Here is a 22,536-nt window from a genome sequence, read left to right on the forward strand (position 1 = left end):
TCAATTACGACCGACCGACCCGCGGGACCGCGCATCGGATCGGTATCGGTCCACACCAGGTCAGAAAAGGGCCCAATCAGCACACAATCTACATCCAATTGATCGGAATTGGATCTAGATTGTGGGGATCGGGCCCTAGTCTTCCTGGTGTGTACCCAGCATTAGGTTCTAAATGTAGTATGTCCACCCCCCCCCCATCTCTAAATAGCCCTCAATAGCTTCCCTTACTCTTCTGAATCCAATTCAAGCTTCTCACACTCTCTTAACGATTTCAAACCCATTCCTCTCCCATTTACATATCTGGCTTTATCTCCCTTTATGGCAACATTTATAGACAATGTATTTGGTGCTTTAACCCCCAGTAACTGTGCCAATGTATTAATGAATGGAAAGCTTGTAGTTAATATAATCTAATTGTAGCTTTTACATTTCCTCTGAGATAAGACAAGACACACATTGTATGTATCTGTTATCTGTATTGCATTTTTCAATCTTACATTAACATGCTTGATGTACAGAATACTATATAATAGATTAGTTGTATGGTATATCTAAGATAAAATTACATTTGTATAATTAGCATTGCCCTATGCTGTAACCATGATACCATTTAGAGCAGTTCTGAATTAATCTATGCTGATTTCCATAAATTAATATTGTAATGCAACTTAGTTTAATTAAACAATATTCAGATAATATACATCTATTGCAGTGCGCTACAGGACACCATGAAATGTTTTATAGTTTGGTCTTCAACATTGTTTTTCTGGAGTTCAGTTCAGGCTTTATAAGCAGAATATACAGCTTTGGGAGAAATATACAGCCCAGAACCCCAGCACATGAGGCCAGTATGGCGAATATCTCCACAGCCACAGCGTCTTTCCCTTTGGTGCTCAGATAGGCCGGGATCATTGTATTCCACACACTGCAGAACACCAGCATGCTAAAGGTGATGTACTTGGCCTCATTAAAGCTGTCCGGTAATGTCCTGACCATGAAAGCCAGAACAAAGCTCACAGCAGCCAGGATCCCCATGTAACCCAACATAGAGTAAAACCCGATCACCGACCCCTCATTACACTGAATGATGATCATTCCCTGGTAGGAGTGATGGTCATACTCCTGGTAGGGAGGAGACACAGACAGCCAGACACCACAGATCACAGCTTGGACAGAGGAGCACACAATGACCACATAATTAGACACTTTGTGAGTGACCCACTTCCTCCAGGGACTGCCGGGTTTGGTGGCTTTGAAAGCAATGCAGACAGTGATAGTCTTGGCCAGTACAGAAGAGACAGCTGTGGAGAAGAAGATCCCAAATAACGTCTGCCTCAGTCTGCAGGTTATATCCACCGGCTGGCCGAGGAACAAGAACACACAGAGGAAGCTTAGCAAGATGGAGACCAGGAGAATGATGCTCACAGCCCGGTTATTGGCTTTCACAATTGGGGTGTCCCAGTAATAAATAAAGTTCCCCAATATGAATAATGTTACGGCAGAGAAAGATAAAGCTGTTACTGTAAAAATTATCACCACAGTGTCCTGCTCATAGGACAGAAAGTTGTATATTTTGGGAACACATCTGAGTTTTTTCTCATCCGGCCACTCTTCATCAGGACACTTATGGCAGGTCTCACTGTCTAAAATTAAACAAAGAAATGATATGTTACAGTATCTGTAGAGCTGATAACTTTAATAATGCCCACACATCCATAAAAAAATCAAACCCTAAAAAATCCATCCATTTTTATGGCAGTGCTTCTATAAATTATATAATTGCCTGCTGTTCTGTTTGAGTTTGTTTGACCCAAAATGGAAATTATTTTAGTTTTGGTTTGAAGTTTACTTATGACGTACAGTATTCATGTAGTTAAAAACTTTTAATAAGTTAACAATAGTAATAATAATGGAACTCTTTACTTAGAAAGGCGCCCATGATTTTGATCGTGGGCATCGTTAGTAAAAAATTGCAGGCATCGCGGGCATCGCATGCACTAAAAAATCGGGTGCGATGCGACCGTCGCGATGCCCGCGATTTCCCATAGGGAACAATGTTAAATGTCTCAATTGACCCGATTTTCCTTTTCAATGCCTCAATTGACCCGATTTTTCCATAGGAAACAATGTTAAATGGCCCACAGAGGCCAAATAGGCACCCTGAAGTGTGAAATGGCTCCCACAATTGTTAACGCCACCCCACGATCAACGTGAACACGAAGCGTGGCGAGCGCAGCGAGCCCGCGAGGGGCGGCGGTACGCGTCCTACGACCTTTTCATACCCCCACTATCCACGTCGGCGTGAAGTTGAGAATAGAAAGTGTGGCGAGCGCAGCGAGCCACCGAGCCCGAAGCGTGGTGAGCGGACGCGGACAGCTGTGAAGCCCGCGAGGGGACGCGGATACCTGTGAAGGTATCCGTGTCCCCGCGCGGGGCTCGCTGCGCTCGCCACGCTTCGGGCTCAGTGGCTCGCTGCGCTCGCCACACTTTCTATTCTCAACTCCACGCACGACGTGGATAGTGGGGGTATGAAAAGGTCGTAGGACGCGTACCGCCGCCACTCGCGGGCTCGCTGCGCTCACCATGCTTCGGGTTGACGTTGATCGTGGGGTGGCGTTAACAAATGTGGGGGCCATTTCACACTTCAGGGTGCCTATTTGGCCTCTGTGGGCCATTTAACATTGTTTCCTATGGAAAAATCGGGTCAATTGAGGCATTGAACAGGAAAATCGGGTCAATTGAGACATTTAACATTGTTCCCTATGGGAAATCGCGGGCATCGCGACGGTCGCATCGCACCCGATTTTTTAGTGCATGCGATGCCCGCGATGGGTGCCCTTATAGGTAAAGAGTACCATAATAATAATAATAATTTTATTTATATAGCGCTCTTTCTACAGAAGGACTCAATGTGCTTAACAGATAGAATGAATGTGATACAGTCCAGAAACAATGAAGGACAGAAAAGCTTTTCATAAACCATACTTAAGGGAATGAAGAAAAAGCTTGAGTAAACAGAAAAGTCGAGTCTGTTTTTGAAGCATTTTAGAATGGGGGCTGAGTGAACTGTTTAGGAAAATGTGTTCCATAATGTCAGAGCCACATGGCTAAAAGCTCGACCCACCAGATGAATTACGGGAGATCCCAGTTACTGCTAAAAGTACTTAATCTATAGATCCCAGTAGTCGGGTGGGACAGTATGGAATCAGAAGCTGCTTCATGCACCTTGGGCCTTGGTCATGTAGGGCTCTGAAACTTAGTAAGTTGATCTTGAAAATGATTTGCCATTTTATGGGCAGCCAGTGAAGGGAGTAGAGAATGGGAGGTATGTGAAAGAATGCGGCTGGTTGGGTAACGGCCTGGCAGCTGTATTTTGTACCAGCTGTAATCGGTGCAGTTATTTTGCTGGGAGACCAAGGTAAAGGGCGTTGCAGTAATCCAAATGAAATGATACAAATGCATGTTTGACTTTTGGCAGATCTCCAGAGGGGAATAAGTGTTTAATCCTGGCTATGTTCCTCAGATGAATAAAATATTATTTTAATGTGATCTGATTGTGTCAAGCCACCATCCAGCACCACACCAAGATTCCACACACGGTCATAGGTGTGTAATTCTGTACCCCCAAGTATCAGTCTAGTTGGGTGGCTATGCTGCAGTCTTTTGTTGAGGCCCTATCATAAGGACATCTGTTTATTTCAGGAATCAGTCTCATTCATTCCAGGAGCTCAGCTAGACAGCCATTTAGGGTTGTTCTCAGTGCTCGGAGCAAAAGACAAGTTCAGTTGTGTATTATCTGCTTAGCAGTGGTAGACCAGGCTATGGTGACTAATTATTTGATAAAGCTGCACCTCTCCAAGCAACGAAATGCGTCAGAGGTTGATCTTGAACCGGACCTGCTGATCCCAATTCGTTCTCATCAACTGGACCTTTTGAGTGACCACGGTCGCCCACTCCTCACCCACAGAGGACATCTTTACCACCACTTCCATCACTGCTGGTTCTCACCTTCGCCACTTTGTTGGCCCCACCGCAAGCAGGAATCAAGGTTGGACACCCATGTTCTCCAATATTGAACATTTGATCTCACAGATCCCACCAACCCTGAGGACACCTGCACAAATACTTCCCTGAGATTGCAACCTCCAGCGATGCAAGCTACCCATGGCTCAATTACCATCTAGCCTGATAACACCAATGGGTTCCCACTTAAGTGGTCATACTGTCGCAATTATCTGAAGACATCTGCATACTCATTTGCACACGGGATTTTACATTCCGCAATTTCAAGTGGTAAATATCAGCCCAGTGGGCACCCGCATTTCAATAACCAGCTGTACCCCCCATTTACCATTACGAATTATTGGCCCAACATATTTCAGCCTCCGGTCCAGATCTTTTTAATCACCATTATTATTGAATTTTTTTTTATTGTGTCATTTATGTCTTGTTTTTTAAATTGTTATTAAATATTGTATGATTTTTTCATCAAATCAGCGCCACTTCATTTTCTTTTTTACCTATGGTGACTAATTATTTCACTCATTAGCAGCAAGTACACTGCAAAAAGCATGGGGGATGATATAGAACCTTGTAGGACACCACATGGCAGTGGCACGGATGAAGATGAGTATACTCCAGATGAAACACTCTGTGACCTGAAAGTGAGAAGTTATTTGAACCAGCTTAGTACTGTGCCATCCTGTCCACATAAATGATCTAAATAAGAAGCCCATGGTTCACAGTATGGAACAGAGATCCAAAAGGATTAAGGTTGAACTGTCACATATGTCTCTTGCCATCAGAACATCATTTAGCACATATACCAGAGCTGCGTCAGTACTATGTCTTCTCCTGAATCCTAATTGAAATGGATCATACATATCACGAGTTTTCAGGTAGGTTTCAATTTAATTTGCAACCACTATTTAAATGACTTTACCTAGAAAGGATGGTTTGATACCAGTCTGTAGTTGGTCATGCAGTCTGGATGTAAACTAGGTTTTTTTTGTGAAGAGGTCTAACAATTGCTTCCTTTAGGGGTTGAGGAAATATTCCTGTCTGCAAAGAGTATTGAACAATTTTTGTAAAGACGGGGCCAATTATATCCATACACCCTATTAGAAGCTTGGTTGGGGAAGTGTCCTAATTACAGGAATTGGAACGCAAAGTCTAGGCAATTTCAGCAATGTCCTTTATGTCCATTGGGTCAAAGCTGGATAGAGGATAGGTGGCTTACATTGTCAGGCTTAATAGTTTGGCACTGATCTGACAGCACTGTGGAGATTCCAGCCCTGATGGCGGATATTTCATCTGAAAAAACTCATTTCATCTTGCCTGACATAGTGTTTTATCAAGCTTCAGGAATACTGGCTTGCAAAGCATTTCCATTGTGCAGAAAAGTTGAGCAGGCCTATTGTTTGCTGCCATGATCTCAGTTGACAAGAACTGTGATTTCGTACAGGTAATTTTTCATTGATATTCCTCAATATGCTTTGTAAATTTTATATTGTCCTCCAAAATGTTAGACATCCTCCATTGTCTTTAAATTCTATGCCCCTTTTTTTGAGCTCATTAAGACTGATTTCAAACAAGGGAGCTTGACGATGTGGTTTGAGACATCATATACTGTACGCACCAGGGTTATAATATCAATTGCAGCCGTTATATCCCTATTATAGTTATGGACTAAGGAAGATAGATCTTCACAAGCTCCCATTAATGCATACATATCCAGATTTGCTGCAAGAGCCTGTGGAGTCATGCCCCTCCTTGATTGATACCTGGTCAGCTCCATTGGCAAAGATCTATTTTTAGGGGTTGCAATGGAATACCTAAGGAAGTGCTGGTCTTGACAGTGGCTTGCAATATAATCTGAAAGACAAGAGCTAGAGTGTGACAACTTTTATATGTGGCAGAAGGAATGATTTGGGTGAAGCCCAGACCATTCATTGTGCACAAAAGGTCTTGGCCAAGGTGTGAGAGCTCGTCATCCCTAAGGATAAGCCATCTTTGGTGTTTCAGAACTAGACCAGCAACAGTGTCTGCAGGTTCTTGTAGACATAACTTTCAATTCCCTAGGGGGTAATAAATGTGGAGTACTCTGAAACCTAAGTCTGACAAACTCTGGGCAGCAATGCACTCAAATGGACAAGTGCTTTCCATAGGGTGGACACTAAGTTTGAGTGATATTTTTTGAAGCAGCTAGCTGCTCCGCCTTCCCTGCATTCCAGTCTTGGGTTGTGTATGACAGAAAAGTTTGTTGGAACTGCAGCTTCCAAGATAGGTGCTGAATTTTTGCATAGCCAAGTCTTTAATATAGGCTACGTCTGAAGCTCAAATAATGCAATTGTCACAGTCTTCTTTCTTGTAGATCTGGCATTACAAAGGACAGATCTGAATGGGCATACCAGAGAGTCTGCAGGGGCTCTGGGTATGGGAGTCACAAAGCGAGGATTGGCAGTTCTGTTCATCCAAGTGCAAGGCCGTCTGTTAGGTACAACGTCAATTTGTTTCTTTTTGGAACTGGGGGTTCGCAGGTGAGTATGGGACCTTGTTGGTTACAGGAATAAAAACGTTTCCAGCCTGCTTGCTTCCCACGACTGCGCCTGTGTTTTTTGTGTTTTTTTTATTAATGCCAAGGTCTTGGAGAAAAGAGGCCTGTGCTGGTATAATAGGAACTGCAGCATATTGTGGGCGGAGTGAAATAATGAAGATGGAGGTATACTTATACATTGGTTCATCAATGATGGACTATAAGTATGGAATGCTTTTGATGATGAAAGAGGGAGATAAAGCAGTTATCTCTTTCCCAATTTAGATTATTATGGGTTCATGAACAGAGCCTAAATTGTCTCCCCCCCCCCCCCCCCCCCATCCCGCCTGGGGCACTCCAGTGACTTTGCACCAGCACTGGCTACAACCTATAGCTTCTCTTTAATCCAATAGACATATTCAACTTTTCTTTCTGCTGCTGTATTAATCCTTTTTTTGAGGACAAAGCAGGCTTGTGAAAAGGTGTTACAGTCCAAATCCTAATAGCGTAGGTGTGAAAATATCAGTGTGAGAGGCCTTTGAAGTAGATTCCTTGTGCTGGTAGAAATAGTGTGTACAGTAACTTGGCTGGGGGATGGTTGGGGCCCTGCTATTTGAAATGACCAGTGACCCTTAAGTAACTCATTATTTTGTTTATTAATGCAAAAAAAAGGAGTTATTTGTTGCTGGATGGGACAAAACATATAGTGTAGTCCACAGAACCTTGTTTGGGGTATCCAATGCAGAGTACAGGAGATGCCAAACTGAAGTAGTTCTCAGTGGAGAGATGCAAAGGTTTCAATCCAGTGTGTATCTCAGTGTTGGAATGCAATCTGTTGATTTTGATGAGATGTCCTCAGAGAGTAGTACAAGTTGGAGGTAAGTCCTTGATTTTTGATGATGATTCAGAGGCTGTTTTAAGGAGATGCTTAGTAGCACTCAAATGGTGAGGCAGGCATTTTGGGCCCCAGACCTAGAGAAGTATTTTGTGCCATATAGTTACTGTACAATGTCTTGTTTATCTCTTCTGACTATAAATGGTTTGTAGTGACTCCTATTCTGTTTCTAATTGGTCTGTGTACAAACAATATCAAGTATGTGTTATTGAAAACATTTGACTGAGTCTAATATTTAGCATCTGATGGGGAAGATGTTTCTAAGAAAGAAAATGATAAAAGAGGTGAAAGTGAAGGCAATGATTCCAAAAATGAGGAGGACATTTTAGATCAACATGTTGCTACTGTATACAGCCAAATGTTATTTTCAAAGATTGTCAAATGTAATGGAAACTCATTTCTCCTTGGCATCCCACTGGTAGGCTCTCTAATGCCAATGCTAACCCTTTCAGGTCCAACAACCAGTCAGACTCAACAGCACTAGCGCCAGTAGCAGATCCAATGGTGAGACACTTTAAAATAAGAACATTAACATCTTTCAATATTCAGTGAAGACCATTTTTGAAAAGAAAAAAAATATACAATTCATTTAAACATTTAAACCAGACTGTATTGCAAAAAAAAAATGGACTGCAAAGGGTTAACATGAATACTTCTGGTTTAACAAGATATGCAACAGCATGAATAAATAAAAAGTGAATATTCACTAGGAATATTCAGGCGCTGTGACAGGAGCTGAGTCTCGGTTATAGCAGCTGCTCAAATGTGGGGGTAGTCAGTCCCCACCAAAAAATACAAGGAAAATACAAGCACAAGGCGAGTAGAGCAGCGCTGTTATTAAAACACAGTAACAATAATACCAGATAATTGGAGTAGATATAATGCTTTACTAAAGGTCCATATTAACCTGATCCCAATTTAATGAAAATACAATACAATAAAAATTAAAAGAAAAATGTGGTGTAAAAACACACAACAAGTTCCAGACCACAGGGGGAAATAATTCAATTTGGAGTATATAGTGGGGTATTGGGGTCATGCACTTTACCGGATCCGTCTTCAGATGATAAATGCTTGTGTCCTCGTAGTGATTGCGGTGTGAGTAATAACCGCTGGAGGATGATAAGGCTTCCGCTCTCCAGATGGTAGGTCCTCTTAGTGCGGTGAACAATGGTAATTATAGTCACCAGAGGTTTCCTTGGAGCGGTGTCCGCCAATGAGACACTGATGGGTGAATATTGAAAAAGGCTTCCGAGCAGAGAAACCACAACCCGCTGGGTCAGGCGACAGCTGATGGTATTTAGGTCACCTGGGGTGTATTGCTCGGTGTCCGCCAATATTTAAATGTGATTTGATGCAATCTAGTACTAAAAGCATGGGCTGCACAGACTTTCTGTGCTGTGCGATGGGCGCGGGAGAGCACATTGCATCGCACCCGAAAATGCACCGTGTATGGGCACCTTTACATTTACAGTGCAGAAGACATCTCAGCAATTTCATCCACAGCCATATCTTCTTACTGGGGAAAATCTTGAGTTGGGGTCTTTCCTACACCTAGCATCACCTGCCATTACAAGTGAAGTCTGACCCTGACAGAAATCATTGATCGTAAGTGCTGGGTAGTCTTAACATCTCAGGGGGGGGGGGGAGGGGTTAAGAGTGGAATTCCCACTGAGCTACGGTTGTAGTTCATCCCACTTACTGCTATTGGACTGTGTTCTCAGTCACTTAACAGGAAACAGTGAACTACTGTACCACAAACCACTCCCTGACCCTTACCTGCCTATTTAATATAATTCAGGGTGCATAGAAATTCATTTAGCATTATCAAGGTGGTAATTAGTGCTCTGTTTTTATGTTTCAATTTAATTGTGCTATTTATCAATGTTTTATAGAGAATTAATATGTTTATCATTTTATTGGATAAGAAAACATAAATTTGATTGCACTCTCTGAGATTTTTATCTCTCCCTTTTGATTTAATTCCCAGTAATGTTCCAGATTACAGTTGGGAGCAGCAAATTGTAATAGTTCTTAATTGGCCATTAGTGTTAATATACTGTAATGTGTATAAATTGATTTTCTTTGCGCTGGATGGTGCCTTGTCTATTTATTAGTTTGCAGTGCCACTATCTGTACTTTAAATTAAAGACATTAAAGACATTTTGGTTCTATAAACACGAGACAGAAGGTCATAAAGGTCATTGTATCTTTTAATCCGTATATTACTTTCATCTTATCATACATCTATCATGACTAGACAAGAGTATATAACTAAGCGCAGGAAACCAACAGTTTGTCCTTGCTGCCATCTAGAAGGGATACTCAACCCTTCCTAAAAAACAAAAAGAAACTACAAAGGTAGACGGCGCAAATGGACACACTTAATGAACCAATTTTGTTAAAAATATATATATATATTATTTATTTTTTCAATCTAAATAAAAATCAGGCACCGGCCGGTGAGACCAAAGATCAAAAACATTAATTACATAAAATTACACACATATAAACATCAATAACATAGTTTTGCAATATTTTCAAATTAGTAAGTTAGCACCAAATCACTCACTAAGTGATTTCCAGCAGAGATGTGATATTGCCTTAGATCAGAGCAAAATAGAGCTAGGCGGCTATTAGCTTAGTTTTGGCATACATAAGCGTTGGTTATTTTTTCTGTCCAGCAATGGTTAGTGGCAGTTATTAGTGGAAGCTGGCTGCCTATTTGCCTCAGGAAGGATTCCAATGTGCACTCAGTGGTTCTTATTTATCACTGGTTAGTAGCTCAGTCACACAACAGCTTGTTAGCATAGAAAAGAAAAGGAGTATTATATATATTCTCCTGTCGCTGCAGAATGTGTTGTAATTTGTAATCCACTTTGTGGGGGTTAGATGCCCATGCCTCGAGCGGGTTCCTGGCTGCGCTGTGTCTCCAGTCTCGCCTGCCTTATCTGATGAAGCCGCTGACACCTCGTGAGGCGGGGAAACGCGTCATAGACGAGTGCCTGTTATAGGAAACACCGCTGTTTGGGAGACCCGGAAGCCGCAGTAGCAGAGAGTTCCAGATAAGGCTGGCGAGACTGGAGACACAGCGCAGCCGATAACCCGCTCGAGGCATGGGCATCTAACCCCCACAAAGTGGATTACAAATTACAGCACATTCTGCAGCGACAGGAGAATAAGTATAATACTCCTTTTCTTTTCTATGCTAACAAGCTTGTGTGTGACTGAGCTACTAACCAGTGATAAATAAGAACCACTGCGTGCTAACAAGCTGTTGTGTGACTGAGCCATTAACCAGTGCTAAATACAAATCACTGAGTGCACATTGGAATACTTCCTGAGACAAATAGGCAGCCAGCTTCCACTAATAACTGCCACTAACCATTGCTGGACAGAAAAAATAACCAACGCTTATGTATGCCAAAACTAAGCTAATAGCCGCCTAGCTCTATTTTGCTCTGATCTAAGGCAATATCACATCTCTGCTGGAAATCACTCAGTGAGTGATTTGGTGCTAACTTACTAATTTGAAAATATTGCAAAACTATGTCATTGATGTTTATATGTGTGTAATTTTATGTAATTAATGTTTTTGATCTTTGGTCTCACCGGCCGGTGCCTGATTTTTATTTAGATTGAAAAAATAAATAATATATATATATATATATATATATATTTTTAACAAAATTGGTTCATTAAGTGTGTCCATTTGCGCCGTCTACCTTTGTAGTATCTATCATGACTGCATTTACCATGACAGATGTAACCTCAGCTACTCACATATGATGAATCTTCCCATGTGTGACACATGCGTACCTGTAACATTGGACATCTCTCCCTCAGAACACGGGACACAGTCATAGCAACAGACATGGAATCCTCCATTAGAGGCTTTTCTGTACCCAGGGGGACATCTGTCATTGCACTGAGATGTGGGGACCTTATACAGAGAGCAACGAGTACATCATTAATATACAGTACCTGTGTGTGTGTGTGTGTGTGTGTGTGTGTGTATATAGGGGCTATGCAATAAAATTTGAAGTTTTACTTCTTTTGAACTTCATGCTGCAGTGACGTGTCATTCCTGTGTTATGCGATTCTGGATTTCTACCTGATTCTACAAAGGCACGCAGCGCATCTTTACTTCTCTTCATGGGAAGTGCCGGTCCGCAAGCTGGATATATATATATATATATATATATATATATATATATATATATATATATATATATATATATATATACAGTTCAGTATCACCGGCACTCCTCAGGGAAATCACCAAACATATGCTCAGGTGCCTTCTTAGAACGTACAGTTCAATATAACAGGAAGAAATGAAGCGGCACTCACGAGGCTTTTATTTATGCGTGAATTAACACAGCAATTTATTCCGACATGTTTCGAGATGTCCTCTCGGAATGGGATCATTCGTCAGACTGCATTTAGGTCTACAGTCATTAGGTCGACCCCACTAGGTCGACTGGTAGGAAGGTCGACCTGACTTAAGGTCGACATGGGCCAAGGTCGACATGACTTAAGGTCGAATTTGCATAAAGGTCGACATGAGGAAGGTCGACTGGTCATAAGGTCGACATGGGTTTTTCACTGTTTTTTGATCCGAATGTCAACACAGTCGATATGGACACAGTTGGCAATGAGAATCGGACCCTCGCATCGCTCGCTTCGCTCGCAATGCTTCGGGCACGGTGCCTCGCTGCGCTCGGCACACTATTTTATTCTCCCGCCACGCCCTAGTGGATGGTAGGGCATGAAATACCGCCTGTCGGCAAATGTCGGCTCAAAAAACAGTGAAAAACCCATGTCGACCTTATGACCAGTCGACCTTCCTCATGTCGACCTTTATGCAAATTCGACCTTAAGTCATGTCGACCTTAGCCCATGTCGACCTTAAGTCAGGTCGACCTTCCTTCCAGTCGACCTAGTGGGGTCGACCTAATGACTGTAGACCTAAATGCAGTCTGACGAATGACCGCATCCCGTCCTCTCATCGTTAGGGAACACATAGTAAACAGGTATCGTCAACGTTTCGGTCTGTCTTGCAGACCTTTGTCAAGACATCCAGCCATAGGTACACGAGATCCTACTCCATCAGAGACCTATCTCCAAATGGCCCAGTGTCTGGTTTATATACCCACATGGACAGGAAGCTCACAAAACAACCAATCAGAAAAAGTCAAGGAGAAATCACTCAATAACAAACGAATATCGTATTTCAAGGCTTCATGAATAATATAGCACCATGTATCAGTGCACAATAATACTTACTGAGCTAAACAGGGGCCAAAATAAACAGATTCAATACCATGAAAAATACAGACGTGGCTGTAATCCAAAAACCCGGAAGTGGCGTGCATTCCAAATTGCTGGAACGCACAGCCATTCATGCCAGCGCACATAAGGTAGCGCAACCATGGATAAAACTCACCGCTGAATGGTGGACCCACAGAGATGTAAATTCAATAAGTCACACTGGAACTGCCGTGACTCGCAGACCTAGCTAGTTCTCCAAGCCGCCCAGCGCGGCACCGGAAGTGACATTGCGCTGGTCACTAAGAAAAATGATGTGGAGTCTGCGCTTGCGTTCCATAGCGGTGGAACGCACAGACATCCTGTTGAGCATGGCAATAATAAGAGGCATTAGGGTGAGCGACCTTAGTGGGCAATAAAACGATACCTGAGCCAAATGTTAACATTAACAATCAAAGTAACACAAAAGTGACATATATACTAAACAACAAAAAGTGGCGGAGGTTGCATTACCCATGCCACTGAAAAAAAGGAAAAAAGATCACGGGGGTCTGAAAGACTGATCCCCGCCCCACTCCACTTACCCTATTAAAAAAGCAAAAAATAAACAAAAAATGAAGAATCCGGAATTAGTCTCTAGACTTTAATGTCATCATTTAAAGTAACACATTGAAAGGAAAGTGTTCATTAAGGCCCCTCGGGGAGCCAGTGTCAAACCGCTGTATCCATCTTAATTCAGTTTGGTGCAATAGCCTCTCCCTATCGCCACCCCGTATGGGTGCCGGGATGTAATCAATGATCATACTCTTGAGACTGGCGAAGGAGTCACCCATTTGTAGACAATGACGTGCTACAGGCTTGTCTGACGTCTTGTTCTCCAATGCTTCTCTAATCGACCGTCTGTGGTTCACCATTCTCTCGCGAAAGGGCCGCTTTGTCAGCCCTACGTAATATAGGCCACACGGGCAGATCAACAAATAGATTACAAATTTAGATAGGCATGACACCCTGTGCTTTATTGGTATCCTGCAACCACTGTGGGGTGCGCGAATGATGAGCCCACCATCATGGAACGGCACGTTGTGCAATCCGCACATCTGAAACATCCAACACGGTCAGGTGGTAACCATGTAGTCGGGCCCTGTTTCGGCTGAAGGGCCGGTCTCATCAATAATTGTTTCAAGTACAATCCTCATTTAAATGATAATAGAGGTGGAGCCTTATCGATGCTTTTTAGATTAGGATCTCTTGTTATCAGAGGCCAGTGTCGTTTAACAGATTTTTGCAGTATATGTGAAGCTGTATTGAACGTGGTTGTGTATATCATTCGAGTTGCGTCGAAGGTAGGTCTTGTGGAGTCTTCCCTGAATCTAGCTCTAGCTTTTGCCAAGCATCGATTCACCACCTGTTCAGAGTACCCACGTTCAATAAATCTGGTTATCATTTCTCCAATCTGTTTTTCAGCGGTGTCTGTATTGGAGTTGTTACGAAGCACATGCAAAAATTGAGAAATTGATGGGCCCTCCTTAAGTTTCTTTGGATGGTGGCTGGTAGCAAATAGCAGGGTATTCCTGTCTGTTTCTTTTCTGAAGAGTCTGTGACCCAATCCACCATATTCTCTAAAGACCGTAACGTCCAAAAAATTTAGTTAATCCTTCTCAATGTGTGATGTGAATCTAATGGGAGAATTTAGTAAGTTGAGACACTGAATCATGTCGGTAAGTTCCACCATACTGCCGACCCAGACCAAAAATATATCATCAATATATCGCATATAACTGGCAATATATTTGCCAAACACGGGAAAAATATGTTCCTGTTTGTAATTTTGCATGTAGAGATTTGCGTACGAGGGCGCCAGATTTGACCCCATGGTGGTCCCCCACCTCTGCAAGAAAAAATCATGGCCATAGCTGAAGTGATTTTGGGTCAGAACCAACGTGGCCAATTCAACCAAAATTTCAGTTGGGGGGCTGCCATGGGGTTCTGAAACCAACGCCCTCCTTAAGGATGCAATCCCACCATCATGAGGTATCACGGTGTATAATGATGCTACATCAAGCGACACCAACAACGAATCATGGGGAATAGGTCCCAGTGATCTAATTCTTGAAAGGAAATCCGGGGTATCTCTGATGTAGCTTGTCATTTTCCTGACACAGGATTGCAAAAAAAGTGTCAACGAACCCTGCCAAAGGCTGGAGGACCGAACCCATTGCTGAGATAATTGGGCGTCCTGGAGGTGCACTTAGGGATTTGTGCACCTTCGGTAGCGTGTATAGGAAGGAGGGTTATAGGAAGGAGGATCGAACGTGCTGGGTCTTGAAAACACTGCCATACTGTCCCTGTTGGATTCAGAGTCACTAAAGAACTCCCTCAGCCTTAGCTTCCTCCCAAACTTATAGTTATCAATTGACCAATTTAAATGGTCATAATTAACTGTAGGCACAAATGAAAAACCAAGACTGAGGAGTTCTAATTCAGGAGGTGTGATGGAGCAAGAAGACAGGTTGAACACCACACCTATATCACCCTTCCTCTTCTTCTTCCTCTTCCCACCCCTCCTCGTCAGCCGGGGGAATGGGTGGAAGGCCTGGGGAAGTTTGTGGGGCTGTCTCTAAAAAAGGAATAGCAGTCTATTGTGTACTTCTCTCTGTTGAATTCACTAATATCCTGCTGTACCTTAACCAACTCGCTCCCAACCTCCTCGATCACCAGGAGGAGATGATCGAATGAACCATTTATTCAAAACCCCGCACCAGCGGGTACAGAAATTTAAATGTCCTCTTCCTAGTGTCGGGATTTTGGTCACTCGAAACCCCCTAGGGATCTTTTTGTTCATGTAGTAGTCTGACAGGAACTGCCCATGCAAAATTAAATCCACCTCCCTCCGTTTTAATTTCAAAATCTTGTGGTACAAATCAGTGGGGGTCTCTGCAGGCAACTGGCCAAACTCGACGTGCTCAAAATATACCTTGTCGGCGTCCTCATCTGTAAGGGACACCAACAAATCCTGTGCAAGTCTCAGTGTATTATCATCTAACACAGTGGTAGCCAACCCTAGCCCTCGAGAGCTACCAACAGTTCACATTTTCCAGACAACCTAGCTGCTGCACAGCTGCACTCATTAATCACTGACACATTTAAAAGATACACAGATGAAGCTAATTAGCTCACTTGTGATTCTGTGAAGAGACCTGCAAAACATGCACTGTTGGTAGCTCTCGAGGACTAGGGTTGGCTACCCCAGATCTAACACATGGGGCTGTTCTTGTGACATAGTCAAGTATTAATGGAATATTGACAATAATGGGAGTAGAGACAGTATGGTGGACTAATCACAATGATTCATAAACAAGTGTCTCAGTCAAGTGGAGTGGGAAATCAAAAAATCTTTTTAGAAAAAACAAGAAAAATACAAAAAGATAAAATTAAAAAAAAACATGAAAAAGTCTCATCAGAACTATGCAATTTTCATTGATGTTCACTTTATCACAACCAGCGCATAAGACATCAGGTGCAGGATCAAGGAAGATATCCACAAATAGAAGCAAGTTATAAAGTTTTTATCCAATACAATTGTGCTTCAATCCACGGAACAGTAAAGTCCAATAACATAGAGAGGAAGGAGAGCACTCACCAATTCACAACTGACAAAGTCCTTTGTGGTAAAAGTTACTTACTCATCTTTAATGTACTGTAATAAACACATAGTAAACAGGTATCGTCAACGTTTCGGTCTGTCTTGCAGACCTTTGTCAAGACATCCAGCCATAGGTACAAGAGATTCTACTCCATCAGAGACCTATCTCCAAATGGCCCAGTGTCTGGTTTATATACCCACATGGACAGGAAGCTCACAAAACAACCAATCAGAAAAAGTCAAGGCGAAATCACTCAATAACAAACGAATATCGTATTTCAAGGCTTCATGAATAATATAGCACCATGTATCAGTGCACAATAATACTTATTGAGCTAAACAGGGGCCAAAATAAACAGATTTAATGCCATGAAAAATACAGACGTGGCTGTAATCCAAAAACCCGGTAGTGGCGTGCATTCCAAATTGCTGGAACGCACAGGCATTCATGCCAGCTCACATAAGGTAGCACAACCATGGATAAAACTCACCGCTGAATGGTGGACCCACAGAGATGTAAATTCAATAAGTCACACGGGAACTGCCGTGACTCGCAGACCTAGCTAGTTCTCCAAGCCGCCCAGCGGCACCCGGGCCGTACAAACCTGCTATATATATAGATGGCATCATGTGATGGGTCATTTCTGGTGTTGCTGTAATTTCTTGATGTAACTCACTTTTATTTGCCTGGCTACATTATCAAGGAGAACTTTCATTTCTGGACACAAACTAATCCCCACCAATCAATCCTCTACCCAAACAACTGGGCTATTGGACAGACGAGCAAGAAAAATTGAGAAAATCTAACAAATGGTATATTGTGTATTACCATTTAATCACAGACACAATCAAAAGATAAAAATGGCCGGGGAATGTAGGGAAATGACCAAATATGGTTAGAACCAGAGTAGCTTCAGTTATCAGTCTTGCATGATGCAAAGGTGATAGACCCAGGAGTCGCTGTTAGAATTATGGGCTATGTGGGAGATCACATCCGGGGTAAAGGTCACAGGTCCAAGTCCATAAAAACACACCACAGTCTAAGCTCCAAATGTGCTTTCAACCCCCACTGTGGTAATTTTCACATGAGGCGGATAAGAGGTTCTATTACTTCTCTGAGAGAAATGTCATCGTATTTATTGGGTGTCCTTAACTATGTGGGCGGAAAAGAGGAGCGTATCCAACAGATGAGGTCGACACACATCCACCAAGAACATTTAATGAACTGAAGGCTGCTTAAACACTAGCCCTATCATATCCAAAACCAGTTTAAAATAACTTTATCTCATGCACTTTTAGATTATGTACTAACATTTTGAAAAGCTATGACCATGCTTTTTTGTCAACTTTTAAATTCAGAGATTTCTTTTTGTCTCATCTGGTATAACCTGTGTAATATGTATGTTTGCCACACAAGTATAAATATATTTAGACCATGGACATGATGTAGTTTCTGTATGACAAGCATGAGACACATTTTGTATTAAATGTTTTCACAAAATTGTGTCTGTTATGTAACCTATCAAGTTGTCCCACTCTACAGTTTGTGACTTTCCCGATGCCTAGGTCCCCGTCACAGCCTGAGCTTTATCACGGGGAAAAATGAATTGTGCACTTGCATTGAAAATGATTGTCTTGCTCTTGCCTATCAGGAGAGTAACCTGTGTAAGTGATTTGCTATTTTACCCCACTCATTTTAGTTTAGGGAACTATTTCCTTTTTCAGTCATCATTTATTGCAGGAAAGCAAATTTGTTTATTTTATATTTTGACAGAAGCCTTGTATCAAACAGAAACTGAGTCCCTATAATATACAGTAGTTGATAATCTCTTACCGTGCCTTTTTTCCATGTTATTTTTCCATTTGTAGTATAAGATTCCTCTTCAGCTTTTGTCAATGATTCTTGAAGAGTGGCCATGGATATTACAACAGGCTCCTGTTTATTCCCTGTTTTGTAAATAACCAAGTTTGCTAAAAACCACTTAAAGGGCAGATCCCCTCTCTCATTAACGGTCATCTCTTCCCCATTGAGATTGGTGTAATGAAGGTTTTTTATGTAGTGCCGCTTTCAAAGGGTTAGAAAAACAATATGTGACAATAATTTAAATATTGTGTAATATATCTCTATTGGGCAATAGGTTCAGAGGCAACACAGGATTTCAATAGGGGGGTTTCCAAATGCATTCTACAATATCCCACTCTACAGAACATTGGAGGAAGTGTGGGAGTATGGTGGAGAGCAGAAGGTCTTAGTAATGATCCTGGACATTAATGTACATTTATTTTTATACACTGGATACTGTATGGTATACCATATTAATAACACAATAGATGTTAAATACTATAGTATTTACAAAATATAAATAATTTGTCAAGAAAAGGCTAAACATATCAAAATAAAGAAATACACAAAAAATATTGAACCAGTTCTGCACGTTCTCAGCTCACATTCTCCCACCTCATTGTAAGGCTCCTGTCTCTCCATCCTGGTAACTGCTCTCAGGTCCAGTGCACTGATTGAGGACTGATCGACTCACACAGCAAACTTGAAAGAAAAGGCTGCTACCACTGGGCAGGTTGATGAAAGTCTACTAAGCCACTTTTAATTAAGCTGCACCATTTTATCGTGGGAACTCCTAGAATTAAACTGCACTTTGTTTCATCTCGATTTCTCAAGATAAAGCTGATTTTTTTTATCAACAGTGCAAGATATAGGTGTGGCAGCATACGGGCAGCCAGGCAGGGTGGGAAGAGGTGCTTCGGGCATTCACTTGAAATAGAGTAAACAGGCAAAAGTTGTATATTCGTGGTGCAGGACTTGTGTATCAGGGAGTGCAGGACTTGTGTATTGGGGGTGCAGAAGTTGTGTATTGGAGGTGCAGGAGTTGTCTATTTGGGGTGCAGTTGTGTATTGGAGTGCAGGACTTGTGTATTTTGAAGTTGCAGGTCTTGTGTATTGGGGGTGCAGAAGTTGTGTATTGGAGGTGCAGGAGTTGTCTATTTGGGGTGCAGTTGTGTATTGGAGTGCTGGACTTGTGTATTGGGGAGTGTAGGTCTTGTGTATTGGGGAGTGCAGGACTTGTGTATTGGGGAGTGCAGGAGTTGTATAATGGGGGTGCAGGAGTTGCATGCAAATGGAGCACAACTCTCACACCACTTGGCACAATTGTGGCAATGGTCAGTCACAAGATTCCAATCTCTACTAATACATGAATTAGTTCCAATAGATGTGAAATAAGTTTATTTTAATAGTATTAATCCTGCCATGCCATAAAATATGGATTACCATTGGGTTAATTATTTAGCTACAGTTAGTAGAGTAGGTATCTTGGTATAGAAGGGAATAAGACTTAGTTATAAAAATGCCAAGGTATTATACTGCTGTAGGGAGCCATGTATAGGGGAAAGAGGCAGTAAGAGAGCAGTATAATTATGGGGGAATGCAGAGACCCATAGCTTCAGACTTAGAGCTATTCATTTTGTTTCTGTTTACTTCTGAAACAACAACTGAAGATTAGGAGGGGACCCTAAAGGGGTGTACATATGGAGCGATTTTTGCTAATGAGTGACTTTAACTAACAGATTTTGACTAAGCGATTTGGCTAAATGCAAAAGCGATTTTGACTTAGCAATTTTGTCTGGGCGATTTAGACTATACTAGAATTAACACACTTGGTTGGTATTCATTGCAGATCGCCTAGTGAATATCTCCCTCAGCAGTGAATAGCAGACAGCCAGCAATCTAGTCAAAATATTCTTCCCTGGCAACTCTTTTTTACTTAGCGATATTTATAGGGAGATTTGTCACCTTGATAGAGATCTTTACTAACCTTCTAAGCAATTTTGACTATGTAGTCAATATCGCTTAGAAGGATCGCTCCGTGTGTACACCCCTTAAGAACAGAGTGTTGACTGCTAAGAAAAACACTTATATTGATTCTTCCCTACTTTGATGCCCCTAATATCTGGACTAGCTCTCATTTTAGCTGGCAGTGGTTCAAAACAAAAGGGGAGAGGGAGAAACTGTCTTGTCCCATTACCCAATGCAAAATGGGAGGAGTGGAAACCATGTGTCCTAGCAGTTGAGCATGGGTGAGAATAACGAGCCTTAATCGCCTGCAGAAAATTTCCACAAACACCTACTGAGGATAACAATAATGTAGTACACATAAATGGCCACAACAAGCAGTCAAATGCATTTTCAGCATCTAAGACCAAGACAATGGAAGGAGTCTTTATATTTTCAATAAAAAGGGTCAAGTACGGACGGAGTAATGGTTACATTACTGCCTCACAGCGCTGAGGTCATGGGTTCGATTCCCACCATGGCTCTAACTGTGCAGAATTTGTATATTCTCCCCGTGCTTGCGTGGGTTTCCTCCGGGTACTCCGGTTTCCTCCCACAATCCAAAAATATACAGATAGGTCATTTGGCTTCCAACAAAATTAACCCTAGATTGTCTGTTTGTGCATGTACATGTGGTAGGGGATATAGATTGTAAGCTCCACTGGGGAAGGGACTGATGTGAATGTTCAAATGTAAAGCACTGTGGAATATTTGTGCGCTATATACAGTAAGAAACTGTTAAAAAATAATAATAAAGTCTATGGCATGTCTATCTTTTCTGAGGTCTGGTGCTGAGGTATAAATCCAACCTGATCTGGATGAATAAAAGATGGCAGCACTCCATTCAATTTAGTGGATAAAATATTAGCATATCTTCCACAAAGAGAAGGGCAATTTTATTTTACTAATATTAAGGAAAGCACAGGATTCCCTGAGCATCTGAGGAAGCGTCAGATTTGTAACACCCCCCCCCCCCTACCACCTTGTTGCAGGGGAGCCTTCCTCCCTACTCAGCTTTCAGATTCCAGCTGCTGGGGTTGGTCATGTCTGGTGCCCATTAAAAAAGCTGCTTGGTATCAGCTCATTGTTAGGGGATTCTCCCTCGCCTCTGTCCACCACTCCACCAGTGCAGCTGCTGCTTGGGGTCCTATCCGTACCAAACATTAATGGAAAATACGACCTTACTAAAAATGAAAAAAGGCACTAAAAGAACTAGAGAGACAACTTTCTTGTATTTAAACAAGCGTATAAAGCATAACTGGTTATCCTTGAATGAGAACAATATGAAAAAGAAGCCCATAACCTGTTATCCACTACTAACACCTACCGGAAATATCAACAGATCCGACTAAAATATTCCAAAAAGAATTAGATGAACAGCTGGAAGAGGGACTACAGATAGTAATCACCACTGGAAAAGAACACAGTTTCCTTTCAATTAAACACCACAAAATTCCCACTTTTTACCATTTACCAAAAATTCATAAAGATATTACCAATCCCCTGGGGAGACCGATCTTGATGGATAATATGCACACTCTACAATTAATAAAATTGGAACACAACTACTTCATCAGCACAAGTGGTGTAAAATCCCTTTATACTTGCATTAATCATAACCTCGGATGCCAACACATATTTTGTCTTTCAGCAAAGACTAAATTTCCAAATCCTTAGATCAACTTTATTATGGAACAAATACAATTCATCTTAATTATTTTTGGTACAATGGTGAATATTTCCAACAAATAATAGGAACTGCAATGGGGACCTCCTTTGCACAATCATGTGCAAATGTCTTCATTCCATACTGGGAGGAAAACCAAATTTGGGACAACAAACCCTACCGTGACCAACTTGGAAGATGGCATGGATACATTGACAACATATTTTTTATTTGGAAAGGAACAAAAGATCAATTACAAGAATTCATCAAACACATAAACTTCAACAACATCAGATTAGAATTCACTACTGTAACTACAGTAGGAGCAAGTTTCATCTTTGCTCCTTTGGGCGGGGCTAGCCATGGCTAGCCATGGCTAATCTATTGTTCTCAACTGCAATACAATACGTATTGCAGCTGAGAACAATAGAATAGCCATGGCTAGCCATGGCTAGCCATGGCCAAAGGAGCAAAGATGAAACTTGCTCCTACTGTAGTAAAGACAAAGTAGCATTTACAGACCTGGATATTCAGATAAAAAACAACAATTTTGTTACAAAGACACATATAAAGGAGGAAGATGACATAATTCTGTTCAAAGGTAACATCACCATTATTGGATACGGAATATTCCAGGTGGACAGCTGAGACACATAAAAGAAACTGTCCTGAAGAACTT

The 22,536-nt window shown here is 41.7% G+C and overlaps 1 protein-coding gene across 1 annotated transcript in view; it reads right to left on the bottom strand.

The window, feature by feature from the left end:
* Nucleotides 1-738: 738 nt before the first annotated feature.
* The window catches only part of LOC146005545 (vomeronasal type-2 receptor 26-like), a 38,128-nt gene continuing 16,330 nt past the window's right edge, over nucleotides 739-22,536 (bottom strand). The window contains exons 4-6 of the mRNA XM_083163603.1: nucleotides 18,179-18,409; nucleotides 11,250-11,373; nucleotides 739-1,643 (exon numbers count right to left, since the gene is read on the bottom strand). Of these exons, the coding sequence (XP_083019729.1) occupies nucleotides 739-1,643; nucleotides 11,250-11,373; nucleotides 18,179-18,409 (1,260 nt within the window). The remainder of the gene's footprint in view (nucleotides 1,644-11,249; nucleotides 11,374-18,178; nucleotides 18,410-22,536) is intronic.

This window comes from Crinia signifera, chromosome 1 (genome assembly GCF_055691185.1).
Source record: "Crinia signifera chromosome 1, ASM5569118v1, whole genome shotgun sequence".
Taxonomy (NCBI): domain Eukaryota; kingdom Metazoa; phylum Chordata; class Amphibia; order Anura; family Myobatrachidae; genus Crinia; species Crinia signifera.